General features: G+C 50.4%; 1 protein-coding gene across 1 annotated transcript in view; it reads left to right on the top strand.

Annotated features, from left to right (window-relative positions):
- Positions 1–15968, top strand: part of LOC132399579 (CREB-regulated transcription coactivator 2-like) — a 45914-nt gene extending 29946 nt beyond the window's left edge. Inside the window, exons 12-15 of the mRNA XM_059980090.1 lie at positions 6372–6673; positions 8422–9504; positions 12629–12809; positions 13412–15968. Of these exons, the coding sequence (XP_059836073.1) occupies positions 6372–6673; positions 8422–9504; positions 12629–12809; positions 13412–13617 (1772 nt within the window). The 3' untranslated portion in view covers positions 13618–15968. The remainder of the gene's footprint in view (positions 1–6371; positions 6674–8421; positions 9505–12628; positions 12810–13411) is intronic.
- The last annotated feature ends 2064 nt before the right edge of the window (positions 15969–18032 follow it).

The following is an 18032-nucleotide window of genomic DNA, read 5'->3' as shown; positions in this document are numbered from 1 at the left end:
CCCGCTAGAGTTGGAGCTAAGGTGACTCATGTAGACCCCGCCCTGCCACTCCAGGAGCCAAGCAGACTCATCTCCTGGGGTGGTATGGGTTTCCTGCAGGAAACTCACCGCGTATCTCCCATCCCTGAGGACTGAGAGATTGTTATATCTGCAGAGAGAGCCCCTGCTACCGTTTACATTTAGACTAGCTATGGTAACTTTCATGTGGGGAGCACACTAGACCTCAGCACCAGTACCCTTCCCACTGAGAGCGGTGGCACCCTCAGCCGCACTATCCCGAAGAAAACCAAGAATATTCTTTGCTTTCCGGGCCTGACTGCTACCATCGCTTCCCTGTGACCCACCATCTCCCGAAGGAGCGAGGCTGCTTTCCACCCTGATGTCCCTCACCAGGTCATCCAGAAAGGATTTCAGCTGCCGCCTGTCGTTCCCCGACACAGAATTCCTCTTCCCCTACTCCATCTGTCTGAGGATGACCCTCAGGGACTTCACCAGCCTCGGCATGCTAGGCCAGCGAAGCGAGGCTAGTTTAGGCCGATGCTTTGCACCCACAGAGGAGTGAATGAGATCTCTGATCTCCTCCACAGGTATCAATGGGGATTTTTCAGGAGGGGTGAGGATGTCCATTGTCTCACTATCAATAGAGTCTCCCTCCAACCCCTCACTGCAGACAGATCCCCCACCTTCCTCGTCATGTTGTGTATAAGGTGGCTGCACTTGCAACCCACACTGCGCAGCGGGTACCTCCCTCATACCTTTCCACTCCACCATCGTATCAGTCTTATCCAGTTACCACGATGGAGGGAAAATCCCCAGGGACTCCCTGCAGGGCATTAGTTGATGGGGTAGGCATGCAGGTTATATCACCCTCCCCAGGAGACAGGTATGAGGGGGACCCCAGCAGCTCTGGTCCAAGGGATCCACCGGCAGCCTGATGCTGACAGTGAGAGAGCTTGGTCTCCTCTCCGCTCGTACTGTTTAATACACTTGCCTCCAGGGAGGCGTTTACTGCTAAGTCCTGGGTGGAGAGCTCCAGATCTGTTTTAGTTGTACAAACAGGCCTAGCACTAGCTTCCTGCACAACCACACCACCTGGTGGCTACATCTGGGGATTCAGGGTTAGACACAACTTTCACCCGGATTCCCACCCCTATCTGGGACTCCCCTGCATCTACATTCCCTGCCCTCTTGGGGGAACATTCCCTTCTCTTCAAACCGGAGGAGCACACAGGTGCGGGATTCACCGATGGAGCGTTACTCTCCGCTTCCAACACCCCGTCCAACTGTGCACTTCCCCGAGCCTCCCGCTCCACTTCAGGGCAGATGGGCGTGAGCTCTGCAGTCTCGGGGGCCGACTTCTTCATGTGTTTGGATTTCTTCCTCACTTTCCTTCTCCGCACAGGCTCCACCCTGTCCCTCGCCTGAACCTCCCTGCACGTAGCCCCAGAAACACTCGCCTGAACCACAGGGGTAGGAGCAGAGACTGGAACAGACATAGGAATAGGGACAGGGGTAGAGACAGGGTCAGGGGCAGGAGCAGGGGCCGGCACAGGTGTAGGAGCAGGAATGGGATCAGGGGCAGAGTTAGCTGGGGCACTGGTTTCCGAAGTGGACTCCCTGGGTTTTCGGGTGCTAGGACAGTCCCTCCAAAAGTGCCCCACCTCTCCGCAGGCATGGCACCGTGGGCGCTCAGAGCTCCAATTCACCTGATAATCTACCCCTTCATGCATGACAGTAAAGCGGCCCTCAACTTCGTCCTCCTTTTCCAGCTTCATGAATACCTGTCGCCGGAAAGAGATTACGGTATGGAGGGTGCATCTCTTAAATTTGTGTCTGATGGCAGTTATCTCTGACTTGTCCCAAACGTGCTAGTGCGGGAAGCAGGTCTACGTTGGGGATGAAAGGCTTTACGTGACCGAGGACGATGCATTGTGTGGGAGCTGTCACCAGCTCCATCTGTAAAAAGATGTTTTCCACCGTGATGCCCCTACTGAGAGCCCGACGCACCAACTCATCATTCCTCAGATAAAACACTGCCTTCCCGAACTCTTTCTCAGTGGCCAAAACACCATCTTTCCCCAACAAGTCCTCCATAGCCTCCGCGCATTCTTCCAGGGTAGTTCCAGGACGCAAAATACATTGCACCCCGCGTTCCACTTTCACCGACCGAAACGGCGTTGTCCGAGGCTGGAGAGGCAGCCGCCTTTGCATAACTCCCCGAAGGCCTGCAACTCCCAGTAGACCGGTCCAGCATGTTGCTTCAATGTCCCAATCGAGAAAGATATGGTGGTGCTACTTATAAAGTCCTGGAGCGAATTGAGTAACTGGCCGGAAAAGTTTGTACTCGACGGTACCTTGCTGGCTCAGTGCCAGAAATTCCAACACCAGGAAAGGCTCCGTTAGTCCTGCAGAACTTCCAGGCCGTGAGAGGACGAGACGTCTCAAACGATGTTTCAGCTCCTACACCGAACGTGAGTCACGACGATAGAGATGGAAGGAGGTCGTCCCGATGTCAGTGGGGGAACAATGACGTTTGTCTCCGGTTTTTGGAGCGACCTGGCTTCCTGGCGAGTTGCCAATGACCACAGCCTGGTGCTACGCAGTTTGCAGCCGTCAATGGACCCCGTCCAAACTGGCAGAAAAACTCCAAACGAAGCTTCCACACTAAACCAGCCTCTCATTTAGATGTTCAAGAGACGTTTCAAACCAACTCCAAGTAACTCACGACCTTCATACAGCAGTTTTTCTTTGATTTCTCCTAGCACAATCAGAACAGCTCCACTCTGTGTCTGACCCCGGGAGTGTGCGATGGGACAGTGTGGAGAGAGCTTCACTCTGTGTCTGACCGCGGGAGTGTGTGATGGGACGGTGTAGAGGGAGCTTCACTCTGTCCCTGTCTGGGGCAGGACTGTGGCAGGGTTGTACCCCTGCTGTATTGTCTGGCAGAGGGTGTCAGCCACAGGGTTGAACGACGTGTGGAAAGGGTTTTGCTCGCAGCTTCAGTTTCTTGTGCTGAAGAAGAACTCAGGATGTCAAGTTGATCTACCTTGGGCTGAACACATCGATACGGTCCTAACGAAGGCACTCTTGCAACTTGGCTTCAGTAAGTGTTTGAGGAGATTCTGTAGGCACATCAAGAAAGACTCAATTTCTAGAGATGTGCAATGGAGGGCATTTTAACTGCTTTCATCACCATCTGGCATGAAGAGGCCACTGCACAGGATTGTATAAAAGCTGCAGAAACTCAGCCAGCTCCATCACGGGCATTAGCCTCCCCAGCATCGTTGATGCCTTCAAATGGCAATGCTTCAGGAAGGTGCTGTCCAGCATTAAGGATTGCCACCACCCAGGACATACCCTCTTCTCATTGCTACCTCAGGAAGGAGCTGCAGGATCCTGAAGGCACACACTCAATGATTCACCTTCTTCCCCTCCGCCATCAGATTTCTGAACAGTCCCTGAACTCATGAACACTTCCTCACAATTTTGCACTATTTTTAAAATACTTCTTTTTTTTAATATATAAATGTAATTGTTTAAATAAGTAGTTTGTAGTGCTTTGCACACTGGTTGCTTGTCCGTCCTGTTGGGTGCAGGCAGTCTTTCTTGATTCAAAGGTTTCAAAGGTACATTTAATGTCAGAGAAATGTGTACAATATACATCCTGAGAAGCTTTTTCTTCACAAACAACCACGTAAACAGGGGAGTGCCCCCAAAGAATGAATGACAGTTAAATGTTAGAACCCCAAAGTCACCTCCCCCAGCTCCCCTCCCTCCCGCGTGTAAACGGTGGCAAGCAACGATCCCCCTCCCCCCATCGGCACCCACCACCGAGCACTCGAGCGTGAGCAAAGCAACAGCAAAGACACAGACTTGCAGTTACCCCAAAGACTACTCCTTCACCCCCAGGTTCTCTCTCCGTTTCACAGCGAGAGGGGATCTGTTGTGTTTCGTATGTTTACTGTGAATGCCCAGAAGAAAATGAATCTCAGTATGACTTTGATGATAAATTTACTTTGAACTTATTTTAAGTTATCACACGTTTTAATGCATTGCACTATACTGCTGCGGCAAAGCAACACATTTCACGACGTACTATTCGTCAGTGATAATAAACCTGACTCTGATTCTATTTCTTCTTTTCCTCAGGTCCCATCATTTCACATTCGCACCACCCTGAGTGAAGTTCCCCCTCAGGTTCCCCTTAAACATCTCCCCTTTCACCCTTAACCCATCTCTAATCCTGGGTTCACCCAGCTTCAGTGTTTACCCTGTCTATACCACTCATGATTTTGCATACCTCTAGGAAGCAGAGAGATCGTTTCACACATAACCACATCGAGGAGGTGAACGGGAAACAGACAATAGGTGCAGAAGTAGACCATTCGGCCCTTCGAGCCTGCACCGCCATTTTGAGATCATGGCTGATCATCTACTATCAATACCCGGTTCCTGCCTTGTCCCCATATCCCTTGATTCCCCTATCCATAAGATACCTATCTAGCTCCTTCTTGAAAGCACACACACAACTGAGGGACAATTGCTTTACTAACTTCTAAATATCATCGGCAGAAAGCAGAATAAAGCGTAACAGCTACAGAGAAAGTGCAGTGCAGGCAACAATGAGGAGCCAGGTCCACAGTGAAGAGTTGTGAAGTGAAGAGTTCATTGTCAAAGGCAGACGAGAGAATCAGAGATCCTGCCCACCAAGTCACCTGCTCTTCTCTCCTGTCGGGCAGAAGAGTCTGAAATCACGAACCACCAGGCTCAGGACAGCTTTTGGTGTCACTGATTGACTGGTCTCCGAGCAAGTGCACTCGTTTCTCAATCATACTCTATTTTCATTGTGCACGAGAGAACTGTGTGGCCACTGTCACTCACACTGTGAGAAATGCCATTTTTATACGGAACTGACCAGCGGATACGGATATCGACCATTCGTGTGCGTTTGAATTCCTTACTTGCAGCATCAATCACCATTCACAGTCGAGATGTGGAAAGTCAACAGAAACCACAATCTGACAGCCGATGATATTTGGAAGTTAGTAAAGCAATTGTCCCTCAGTTGTGTGTGCGTGTTTCACATCTTCCCTTACATTGTTATCTGGTTCTCGTAAGCATAAGCTGCTTTGGAAACCCTTCTCCTTAAAGGCCTGTTTTGCCTGGGTTGTCTGCAATCTATCCTTGCCTGTACATTGTTAACCCTTGGCTTGCCACAACTTGCACACTATCCCACTGTTGAAAAATCCCCAGGTATGGCAGGATGGGCTCAGGACCTCGTGATCTCCCCCACTGTGACCTTTGCACCTTGTTCTCCCCAGTACCGAGGACATCGTCCAAGGGCAGCTCCTCAGAGTTCAAAGTACATTTATTATAAAGTATGTATCCATCGTACAACCTTGAGATTTGTCTCATACAAAAAAAAAAGGAAATCTCAGAAGAACCCATTACAAAATGACTGGCAAGCACCCAATATGCAGAGAGAGAGAGAGAGAGGAAATTAAACAAATCATGCAAGCAAATAGCATTCAGAACTGGAATTTTCCGAAAGACACAAAGCCAGCTGGAGCAAGCCGCAGCCTCAGTTCATCGCAAAGTCAAGTAAACGTTGCAAAACCACAGACACGAAGCCGATCGTCACTGCAGCTGGTGTAGAGCTGAATAAATATCACGGAGCAGCAAGCAGAACTGGCTCTCGCCTCGCCCCTCTGCTCCCAACAGCCTGAGCTGAAATCGTTCAAACATCGGTTTGTCTCTTACAGTCTGGGGCCGCCATAATTCAGCCCGAACGCGACTTTCCAGTTCAGCCTGGCTCTGAAATTGATCAGAGATCGGGACTTCCCTCACTCTCATGACTCTGACTCTTCTTGCTACGACCAGGCCTTCCTTGCGCCTCCGCCACCACTCATCCCTGCTTGCCCTGACCATCCTTTGCTCATCTCTCCATTGGTAGCGTTGATCGTTATTAATAAATTGCTATCAATAAAGTATGTTGTTTCCTCTGCTGTGTTTTTTGCCCCCGGTAAGTAGTCGCTGCGCCTCACCAGTGAACTCTCAAACTAGAACCAGACATCCATCATTAGGGATCCCCCATCACCCAGGACGTGCTCTCTTCTCATTGCTACTGTCAGGGAAGAGGTACAGGAGCCTGAAAACACACACACAGTGCTTTAGCAACAGCTTCTTCCCCTCCACCTTCAGATTTCTGAATGATCCACCTCCCTGTCCTGCTCTCTTTTCATTCTTAATTTAAAAACCTTTCTTATTATTACTTATGGTTTTTATAATGTATTGCACTCTACTGCTGCAGAAAATCAAATTTCACTACGTGTCGGTGATGATTCTGATTCCCATTCACGTTCTCTCCGCAGGTCTCTGCTCTGCGCTGCAGGGCTCCCTCAGTAGCATGTCGCTACAGTCGTCACTCAGCAACCCCTCCCTCCACTCCTCCCTCAGCGGTTCCTCCCTCCACACCTCCCTCAGCAACCCCTCGCTGGCCCCCGCCCCCAGACAGTCGCCGCTGGGGGCCTCGCCCCTCCACTCATCCCTCAGCACCTCGCCCCGGAGGCGGGCTCCCCTCAATCCTCTTGTCCTGTCCGGACCTGACTCCCGGAGGAGCCATGGCAAGCAGTTCTCGCCCACCATGTCTCCCACCCTCTCGTCTATCGCTCAGGTAAGAGTGGAATGGTCGATGTTGCAAGAAGGGCACGATCACGGGAATGAGGACAGGGCAGGGGCATCAGAGGCCAGGGAGGACGCTAGGCAGGAGTGTGCTGAACAATTCCCTGGTTGGAGTTTGTCCATGCATTCAGCAGCAGCCACCTTACCTCCCCCCTCCATCTGCAAAGCACAGATCAGGGGTGTGCACTCACCACTTCCCTGGGTGGCATTAATCCACGCACTCCACATCCGCCACATTACCTTTCGCCTGTCTACAGGTCAGGAGTGAGACAGGACTGTCTACATTTCCCGGGTGAGTGCCACTCCCACGACTCAGGAAGCTCGACGCCATCTGGGACAGAGCAGACCGCTCAATTGGCATGTGGCCCACAACCACCCCTTCACATCTCTTCCCTTCCACCGGTGGTCACAACTCACTGCACTTACTCCGACAATACCTCGGGAAAGGAAGTACCACCGCCCGCAGGTTCCCCTCCACCATCCCCATGTGGAAATTCCTCGGCTGTCGCCGGGTCTAAGTCCCCAAAACTTCCCCCTCCCCACTGACAGCATTTTTCATTCATTTAAGGGAGGTGGGCGACCTAAGCCAGCATTTATTGCCCACCCCTAGTTGCCCTTGGGGAGATGGTGATGAGCTGCCTGCAGTCCCTGAGGTGTAGCTACACCCACAGTGCTGACGGGAGTACCTCACCTGCGCAGACAGCGGTAGTTCAACAAGGCAGTTCACCTCCACCTCCTGAAGGGGCAGTTCAGGATGGGTAATAAATATCAGCAATACCCACAGTCACTGAATGTGTGAATGATTTAAAAACACTTCACACATCTAACATTCGACAAGGGTTTTATTGATGGCAGTCCCATGTGGGAGAACTTTTACCTTTGCACTGTCTGTCGGGGGAAGGTTTAAATGCTGCGCTTAGTTTAGGGGAAGGATTTAGCATTGCACCATATAATGGAGGGGGGGGGTTTAAAGTTATGGTGGGGGTGGAGTAATTTTGAAAATTACTCAGTCTCTTGGGGAGAATCTCCTGATTTGGCTGTTCCTTTACCATCACCAGATCGAAATGCTGGAACTCACTACCCTCAACAGCTCCTTGGTGGGGGTTGGAGTTAGGGGGCAGGTGGTAAAGTCAATAAAACTTGGTCCTGCTGAACCTCAGCAGGATGTGTAGGGATGAGTAGAGTGGAGTCGGGGAAGATTGGGGCAGGTTTGTACACGGTGCAGCAGGCTGGGTGGGGGGGGGGGACGGGTCTGGTGGGTGTTTAGGAAGGAGCAGGGCTGAGGGAGTGGCTGGGGGAAGCAGCCAAGATTCAGGATGTGCTGGGTGGCTGCAGGGCTCACCCTCTTGGAGAATGTCTGATGAGGATAGGATGAGCGAGCCAGGACTTTCCCCTTTGGAGTGAAGGAGGATGAGAGGCGACAGCCCTCTGGCTTTACCTGAGGGCAGAAATGGCTAATGCTGGGGAACAATTTGAAGGCAATTGGAGGAAGTGTTGGGGGGGGTATCAGAAGCAAATTTTTCTCACACAAGGAGTGGTGGGTTTGTGGAACACACTGCTGGGGTGGTGGTAGAGGCAAATACATGAAGCACATTTAAAATACTTTTAACTAGATGCATGAATGATAGAGAAATGGAGGGAAGGGTCAGATTGGAATTGGTTAAAGGGTCATCACAACTTGTGGGCCAAAGGGCCTGAACTGTGCTGTAATATTTTATGTTCTCTTTTCTCTTCTCCCAGGGCATTCCCTTGGACACCAGCAGCCTCCCTGTAGACCAGCAGCTGCCCCCCTACCCTTTCTGCCAGCAGCAGGCTTATCAGCAGGCGAACTTCCAGCCATCCCAGTCCTCCCAGCAGACGCATTTTCAACTTTCCCAGTCCCAGCAGACAGGGTTCCAATCTTCCCAATCCCAGCAAACAGGGTTCCAATCTTCCCAATCCCCGCAGACAGGGTTCCAACCTTCTCAAACCCAGCAGACAGGGTTCCAATCTTCCCAGTCCCAGCAGACAGGGTTCCAACCTTCCCAGTCCCAGCAGACAGGGTTCCAATCTTCCCAGTCCCAGCAGACAGGGTTCCAACCTTCCCAGTCCCAGCAGACAGGGTTCCAATCTTCCCAGTCCCAGCAGACAGGGTTCCAACCTTCCCAATCCCAGCAGACAGGGTTCCAACCTTCCCAGTCCCAGCAGACAGGGTTCCAACCTTCCCAATCCCAGCAGACAGGGTTCCAACCTTCTCAGTCCCAGCAGACAGGGTTCCAACCTTCCCAATCCCAGCAGACAGGGTTCCAACCTTCTCAGTCCCAGCAGACAGGGTTCCAACCTTCTCAGTCCCAGCAGACAGGGTTCCAACCTTCCCAGTCCCAGCAGACAGGGTTCCAATCTTCCCAATCCCATCAGACAGGGTTCCAACCTTCTCAGTCCCAGCAGACAGGGTTCCAACCTTCCCAGTCCCAGCAGATGGGGTTTCAACCTTCCCAGTCCCAGCAGACAGGGTTCCAACCTTCCCAGACCCAGCAGATGGGATTCCCCACTTCCACATCCCAGCAGACTGTGTTCCAACCTTCCATGTCCCAGCAGACAAGCTACCAGAAGTCCCAGTCCTCCCAGCAGACAAATTACCAGCAGACAGGCTCCCAGCAGGTGGGTTTTCAGCAATCCCAGCCCTCCCAGCAGACAGGATACCAGCAGACCCAGCAGAAGACCTTCCAGCAGCCTTACCAGCAGCAGAAGCTGCCGCCATTCCAGCAGCCTCGGACCACCGACCAGCGCCATCAACAGCTACCGTCGCTTACCTGTTCACAGCCGACAGCTGCACCCCTGGGTGTGAGTACTGACCCTGGTTGGGTGGGAACATGGTCAGGGTGGTTCTGCCTATTCCCAGTACACACGTTTATTGGGACATGGGTCCACTGTGACGAATTTGTGGCTGATGGGGAGGGTGAGTGTAAAGGGCCAGCACAGAGGTAGTGGGCCAAAGGGCCTGTCAGGCTTGAGGCCTTCAGAGAGCAGATGTGTGAGGGGTTGGGAAATGCCACTAAGGTTTGGAGGGAGGAGGAAATCCCCTCTCGTCTCACCCTCCCATAATCCCCTCCTCCAGCACCACCTCCTCCCCATCTCCACTCCTCCTCCTCACCTGTCTCCCTCCTCTCTTTCTCCCCCACTTCCCTCCCTCTTGTCCTCCTCCCTTTTTCCCCTCCATGAAATGAGCTCTTCGTGCAGGATACCAGAATCAGAGTCAGGTTTATTATCACCGGCATGTGATGTGAAATTTGTTAACTTGGCAGCAGCAGTTCAATGCCATACATAATCTAGCAGAGAGCGAGAAGAAAATAATAAATAAAATAAAACATAATAATAATTAAACAAGTAAATCAATTAAATATATTGAATAGATTATTTTAAAATGTGCAAAAACAGAAATACTGTATATTATTACTGTATAAATGTGAGGTAGTGTCCAAAGCTTCAATGTCCATTTAGGAATCAGATGGCAGAGGGGAAGAAGCTGTTCCTGAATCGCTGAATGTGTGCCTTCAGGCTTCTGTACCTCCTTCCTGATGGTAACAGTGAGAATAGGGCATGCCCTGGGTGCTGGAGATCCTTAATAATGGGCGCTGCCTTTCCGAGACACCACTCCCTAAAGATGTCCTGGGTACTTTGTAGGCTAGTGCCCAAGATGGAGCTGACTAGACTTACAACCTTCTTCAGCTTCTTTCGGTCCAGTGCAGTAGCCCCTCCACACCAGACAGTGATGCAGCCTGTCAGAATGCTCTCCACGGTACAACTATTGAAGCTTTTGAATGTATTTGTTGACATGCCAAATCGTTGCCTAATAAAGTATAGCCGTTCCGCTGTCTTGCCTTCCTTATGACTACATCAGTATGTTGGGACCAGGTTAGATCCTCAGAGATCTCGACACCCAGGAACTTCAAGCTGTTTGTTGGGCTCTCAGGTTTTTTTAGAGCAGCTGAATTGGTTGAATGAGAATCATTAATCATTTCGAGTTTCTGGTGTTTTTCTCAAGTGATTCAGTCTTAGTACTGCAGTCTTTTGTTAAGTTTATTATTTTTTTATATATATATATATAAAAAGTCAACCCCCTACCAACTACCAAAGAAAAAAGCTGATGGATGACAATGGATAATTAGAAAAAAAAACATATTCACTTAAGAAGATAAAAATATACATAAAAGTCTGTGCACTGTTAAACTTTATAAATTGGAAAAGTAATTTAGGAAAGGTCCCTGTTACGTACCCCGTAACTGGGTCACTTACCAGTAAAGATAGAGAGGTCCGTTGAAGTCTGATGGTACTATTTTTAACAGTATTTATTGATAAAAATACACAAAAATAATATCAATGTAAACATACAGATAATATACATCGTCAATACTAAATCTAAAAGCGCGGGTATAATAATAATCAATAAGAAATAGCTCTATCGTTGTCTAGGGGATAATGTATTGTCCGATGGAAAAATAAAAGTCACTTTAGTTCATTCAGGCTGCAGCCTTTGGTTGGAGTCAAGAGAGAGAGATGTTTTAAACTTGCCGGATTTTCTTTTTTATGATGTTGATCCTTCGAGAGTTCAGTTTTTGTAGTCGGTCCTTTAGCTAAGCCGTTCCGTGGAAAACTCGTCATCCAGGCAAAGATGGACACACACACGAGTCACCACCGGCTGTCGCTATTAAACGCTGTCACGGGATTTCTAGCATTTCTCCTGGTGCTTCTAAAGGGGTTGTTCCCCAGACCCTCTTTTATCCTTACTCACGGGGTCTCAGATGTCAATCAGGTTGGGATGATGCCATCCCCCAACCAGCCCACGTTGCTCATTCCTTGATGGCTTCGATGAATAGCACAGTGCTCAATACACAATTCCGTCTCCAAGAGACAATGGCCGTTTCCCGTGGCTTTGTATCGCTGAGGGGCCAGGACATTCCAAACCCCTTGAGGATCCTGCGTGTCTTTCTCTCATTTCCTGGGTCTCCTGACCTGAATTAATAACGATCTTGCGATTCTCAAAAAGGAGGGGGCTACTTTGTACCCTTCGGCCCCTCAGAGCTGGGGCACAGGCACAAAACATATTCACTTAAGAATAGAAGATAAAAATATACATAAAGGTCTGTGCACTGTTAAACTTTATAAATTGGAAAAGTAATTTAGGAAAGGTCGCCAAATATCATAAAAAGACTGAGCAGCGGATCTTTTCTAAATTTAAATACGACATATTATCACGTAGCCATTGAAGATGTGTAGGAGGAATAGACTCCTTCCATTTAAGCAAGATTGCTCTTCTTGCTAAAAGAGAGGTAAAAACTAAAACCTGTAGGTTAGGAGTATTTAAAGTTATATCTTCATTTGCAATAATACCAAACAAGGCAGTAAGGGGATTTGGGTCAAATTGGACCCTAAAAAGTTGAGAGAAGGTATGAAATACTTCCCGCCAAAACTTTCCAAAAAAAAAGTTTATTTTGATTTATATTATACAAGTGGACGCCTGATTAGCACTAATCGCGGGGTCGTAGTTTTGAGAATGTTACATCTTGTGATGTCGCTCTGCCAAGCCAATGTTGTTCTGTTGGAATTACAATGAGTTGCCATCTCTGCATCAGAGTCTGTCTGTTCCGATGTCACGAGCACATATCATGGCACTCCTCCTCTTCCCCACCCCTCCAAGTCTCCACCTTCTCCTCTCGTTTCCCTCACCTCCCCTCCTGTCTGCCCCTTCTCCTCATCTACCCATGGTAGGGAGGCTGGAAATTGGATCCTGGGCTGACACCACGTCCTAGGCAGTGCCCCTGTTCTGGGATACAATCCGGCAAAGTCAGGGTGGAGGGAAACGGAAGGGGTGCAGCAAACGGGAGGGGGTGTGGCAGAGGAGTTTTGTGTATCCTGTTCACTTGAAGACTGCATTTGTCTAATCTCTCTCCTTCCTCTGCTGAAACAGTACCAGACGGACACGACGCCAGCCGGTCAGGAGAGCGTGGTACCATGTAGGGAGGTGGGGAACTGCACCTTCGCCCAGACCAGCGCCGAAGGGCTGATGGACAACAGACAGGGACTCCTCAACAAACTTAACCTGTTCCCGTCCCACTGCACCAGTCCCATCCCTGATATCATCTTCACAGGTACCTGTCTGTCCACTGCCAGATGTTCCCACTGACCTGGCCTGAACCCTGTCTTGTGCCACTGCCCAGGCACACAGTGCTGTCCTGTCCCTCACTGTCCTCCCCCCTCCTCCTCTTCTGCTTCCCCCCCTCTCTCTCCACTTCTCTTCCTCCCCCCTCTCTCCCATTCCTCTTCCCCCTCTCTCATCCCCCGCTCCCCCCTCCCACTTCCCCTCCTCTCCCTTCTCCCCCTCTCCCCTCTCCTCTCCCTCTTCCCCTCCCTCCCCCACCCCTCTTGCTCTCCCCTCACTCTCCCCCTTCTTTCCATTCCTCTCTTTCCCTCCATCAACCCCCCTTTTCCCTCTCTCCTGGGTGAGGGTTCAGCTCTCACCCCACCCCACTTGCACAAGCCCAAACCTGCTCCTCCCTCCTGTACTGGCTAAGGGAGTGCCCTCGTGTGAGAGTGGCGACGAGGAGGGAAGGAGGGTGCTGGGGGAGCTGGAAGTGAGGGCAATATTTGTGAGGAGGGAGGGGTGATGAGAAAGGAGGGTTGAGGGAGAAGCCAGCGAGACGGAAGCACACCCATCTCAACACACCCCTCTCTCGCCTCTCTGTCCCCACAGGTGACTCACCCCCCAGCTTCTCAAAGGAGATTACCAGTGCCCTGGCAGGGGTCCCAGGCTTCGAACTTGCCTCCCATTACCCGCTGGACGATGAGCTGAAAGTGGGGCCCCTGTCTCTTGATGGATTGAACGTATTCAGCGAGCCCGACCTGACCCTGCTGCCTGACCCCACCATCGAGGACACCTTCCGGACTGACCACCTGTAAAGGGGGAGAGTGGGGGGGCTTGTCCGCCTGCCACCCCTGGCCCTGGGACCGTGAGCACCAGCACGGCTGAGCACAGAGCCACAGTCGGCGAGGACGAGGTCCCTCCCCAGCAGTTCCACGTCCACTGGTCGCCCGGTGCCCTTCAAAGAGGACCGATGACGCCCTTCTCTCCTCACCGGAGGCGTGGACGCTGTAAATACTGTGTATTATTAATTCCTTGTATCTCAGTGACTGTCCGGCCACGGTGGGGGGTGGGGGGGGAGGGAGGCGTGTACCCTCGAAGTGAGGGAGAGGCGCATTGAGGTTTGTGTATCATGAGGCAGCGTGCCTTGTGTCTGATAGGGAAGGTAGCACTTATTACTGGGATGGGGGAGAGGTGAGGCACTAGGGGTCACTGTCCGGCAGGAGAACCTGCCGGTGATGGTGGTGAGTCAGGAGAAGTGGGGAGGGAGGAAAGGGGGGAAGAGGAGGAAGGGGAAAGGTGCAGGAGGAGGAGTGAGCGACGGAAGGGAAGGGAAAGGAAAACAGGAGAAAGAGAGGAGGGAGGAAGAGGGGTAGGGAGTGGAGGATGGAGGGTGAGAGAGCTGGAGGAGATATACTTGTTACAGTGCCAAGGGCAACAAATAAGCCAGAGGCTCAGGCCTCCAAGCATGGAGGCAGTGACGGGTCTGTCACTGTATAACACTGGGGTACGGTACCGGCGGGGATGGGTCTGTCATTGTATAACACCTTGGTACCATACCAGTGGGGAATTATGATTTGAGGATTTCTTCTCTGAGCACTGATCTGGATCTCTCAAAGATGTTGTGGTTGGTTCAGCTCAATCCTTTCTCACCATCTGACACTGGGATCAGCAGTACCTGTGATTCCTCAACACAGTGACATCCTCTCCCTGGTGTGTGTCTGCTCTGACCCTCTCCATTTTGTCAACCCATATTCATTCATTCATTCTCTCCTGCTCCCGGACCCCTCTCTCCCTGCTCTCTATCTCCCTCCACCCCTCTCTGTGTCGCTGTCTTTCTCTTCTCCCATCACCACCTCTCTGTTCCCTCTGCCTCTCCGCTCTCCTCTCTTCATTGTAGTCTGTGTGGAGAGCAAAGATACCTATCTGCTGCTCTCGAGGCAGTGTTGCAGGCGGTGGGTGCATGTGTATATATTGTAGATAGTGTATTATATGAAAGTTGTTTAAAGTATTCTCTGAGCTATGCAATACTAGTCTGCTGCAAAAAATGTTCGATGGTCCATGTGCTTGGATTCCACAGTCTCCACCTTGAATTCTGCAACCCCTCTCCTAGCAGAGCTTCTCCAAGGACACACAGTCCCTGTGAGGGCCAGGGTGGCAGCATCACCCTGACACGTACTCTCCACACACACCCATGTCAGCAAAGCCTCCCCTTGGAACCTTCGCTGACTCACTCTCTCTCCCTCTCCCTCTCCCTCCCCCTCCCTCCCTCTCCCTCTCTCTAACCCCAGGGTCCCTGAGCTGTGATGGGGAGCAGGAACCCCAGCAGACTCCACCCTCACCAACCCCACAGCCACTGGGCAGGAGCCCTGTCTTACTCCCCCTCACTCACACCCTCTCGCTCCTCCTCCTCCCTTTATCTCCATGTCTCTTTGCCCCCTCCCCCAATCTCCATCCCCTATCTCCTGAATTTTTCCTCTGCCTCTTCCCCCCGGAATCTCTGGAGCTCCCTTCCTCCATCCCACAGCGTGTGCAGAGACTGGAGCCTCTGCTGTCCTCCCCCCCGAATCCACACTTGTGGATTGGTGAGTGAAGTGGTGGGGAGAGGGAGTAGGGACACAGATAACCTGCTGCACCTCATTCCCTCTGTTATCCCATAGTTTCCCAAGAAATGGTCCATCAGATCCCTAAGCCTTCCTGCTGTCTTCTGCTCCCCACCCCACAGAATCCTGCCAGGCTGGAGGGTTCTTGGCACTCCTGCCCATCTTCTCTCTCTGGCCCTCGGTATCTAACCCTCCCCCCACACCCTCGTTCTTCTGCTTAGTGTCTGTCTCACAGCTGGGATTTACTCCTGCTAATCAGTCCCTTCCAGCCCTCTGCCCCTGCGTAAAGCCCTGGCTAGTGGCTGGGACCACCGCTCTGCGCATGGGTAGCCCTACTCAGAGCTCCCTGCCACCTGCCTGACACGCTGCCACCCTTCCCTGGCTGTGGCCTTCACCTCTGTGCTAACACAGATGTTTGTCATAACGCGAGTCTGTCATATGGAGCTGATGGGCAATTCTCTCTTTTTTATTGTATAACTTTTGTAAAAGATTATTTTTTTGTTAACACTTAACTGTTTTGGAAAAAAAAAGGCAAGATTACAAAGAAATTTACATTTTAACCTGCACTCTCGTTTCTCGCAAGCGCTGGAGTTTATGCTGCCGATTCAAAGGGTTGTAGTTTCTCCCACACAGTTGGGAAACAGGCCATTGGCCCAATCGATCACTGCCGGCCAAGATTACTCAAAGAGCTCATCCCATTTGGCCCATAACTCTGCAAGCCTTTCCTGTCCAAGTGCCTTTTTAGGGTGACAAAGCACAGACACAGGCCCTTCACCCCATCTAGTCCATGCTGAATGGTTACTCTGCTTAGTCCCACTGGGCCATACCCCTCCCCTCCATGTACCTATCCAAACTTCTCTTCAACGTCAAGATCAAACCTACATCCAAGATGCAGCAAGAATATTTTAAGAATTTCATTTCCAGTTCTTAATAATTTTGTGTTAAATGTATTTTATTAGTCATAGAGTAAAAGAGGCGAAATAATACATACTGCCACACGATATACTGCTGGAGGGAACCGCAGGTGACTGACATCTTTTCCAGTCTCTTTCCCTCCCTCTCGAGGTAGTGCGATCACTCGAGTCGAGTGTGATGTTCTCCTAAGGGGCTGTCTATTGGTGGGTCCTCAGATGGCTATAGAGGCCGATCGGGGACCCAGATAACTAGGACGTTAGAGTAGAATGCTTCCATACCACTCCCTCTATGTACCTATCAAACTTCTCTTAAACATTGAAATTGAAATCGCATGCACCACCTGCACTGGCAGCTCATTCCACACTCTCACACCCTCTGGGTGGAGAAGTTCTCTCTCATGTTCACCTTAAACATTTCACTTCCCATGACCTCGAGTTGTAGTCTCAGCCAACCTCAGTGGAAAACGTTTTCTTGCATTTACCCTAACTATGCCCCTCCTAAGAGGGCCGGTAGCCTAGTGGCATCTGCACCAGACTTAAAGGTTTTGAATTCAGCCGCCTCTTTGCACGCTTTCCATCCGTCCTGGGTTGAGCGTCGAGCTAGCAACTCAGCCACGTGAAAAACAGACAAATGCTAAAGAAACGGCAAGGTTGCCGCTCGATACGCCACAGGTGCGGAGAGAAACAACAATGCCCCTCAATATACCTCTATCAAATATCCCCTCAATCTTCTACATTCTAGGAATAAAGTTCTAACCTATTCAATCTTCCCTTATAACTCAGGTCATCCAGTCCTATCAACATCCTTGTAAATTTTCTCTGTAGCCTTTCAATCTTATTTACATTTTTCCTGTAGGTAGGTGACCAAAACTACACACAATACTCCAAGTTAGGCCTCACCAATGTCATATACAACTTCAACATAACATCCCATCTTCTGCACTCAGTACATTGAGTTAGGAAGGCCAATGTGCCAAAAGGTTTCTTTACACTCCTATCTACCTGTGAAATTACTTTCAACAAATTATAGACTACATTCCTAGATTTCTCTGCTCTACCACACTCCTCAGTGCCCTATCGTTCACTGTGGAAGACCTACTCTGGCTGGTCCTCCCAAAGTGCAAAACCTCACACTTGTCTGCATTCAATTCATCTGCCATTTTTCAGCTTGTCCAGATTCTGCTGGAAGTTTTGTTATAACCATATAACAATCACAGCACGGAAACAGGCCATCTTGGCCCTCCTAGTCCGTGCCGAACCCTTAATCTCACCTAGTCCCACCTACCCGCACTCAGCCCATAACCCTCCACTCCTTTCCTGTCCATATACCTATCCAATTCCAATTTTACCTTAAATGACACAACTGAACTGGCCTCTACTACTTCTACAGGAAGCTCATTCCACACAGCTATTACTCTTTGAGTAAAGAAATACCCCCTCGTGTTTCCCTTAAACTTCTGTCCCCTAACTCTCAAATCATGTCCTCTAGTTTGAATCTCCCCTACTCTCAATGGAAACAGCCTGTTCACGTCAACTCTATCTATCCCTCTCAAAATTTTAAATACCTCGATCAAATCCCCCCTCAACCTTCTACACTCCAATGAATAGAGACCTAACTTGTTCAACCTTTCTCTGTAACTTAATTGCTGAAACCCAGGTAACATCCTAGTAAATCGTCTCTGCACTCTCTCTAATTTATTGATATCTTTCCTATAA

This window comes from Hypanus sabinus, chromosome 9 (genome assembly GCF_030144855.1).
Source record: "Hypanus sabinus isolate sHypSab1 chromosome 9, sHypSab1.hap1, whole genome shotgun sequence".
NCBI lineage: Eukaryota > Metazoa > Chordata > Chondrichthyes > Myliobatiformes > Dasyatidae > Hypanus > Hypanus sabinus.
This window is presented reverse-complemented; position numbering and strand designations above follow the sequence as displayed.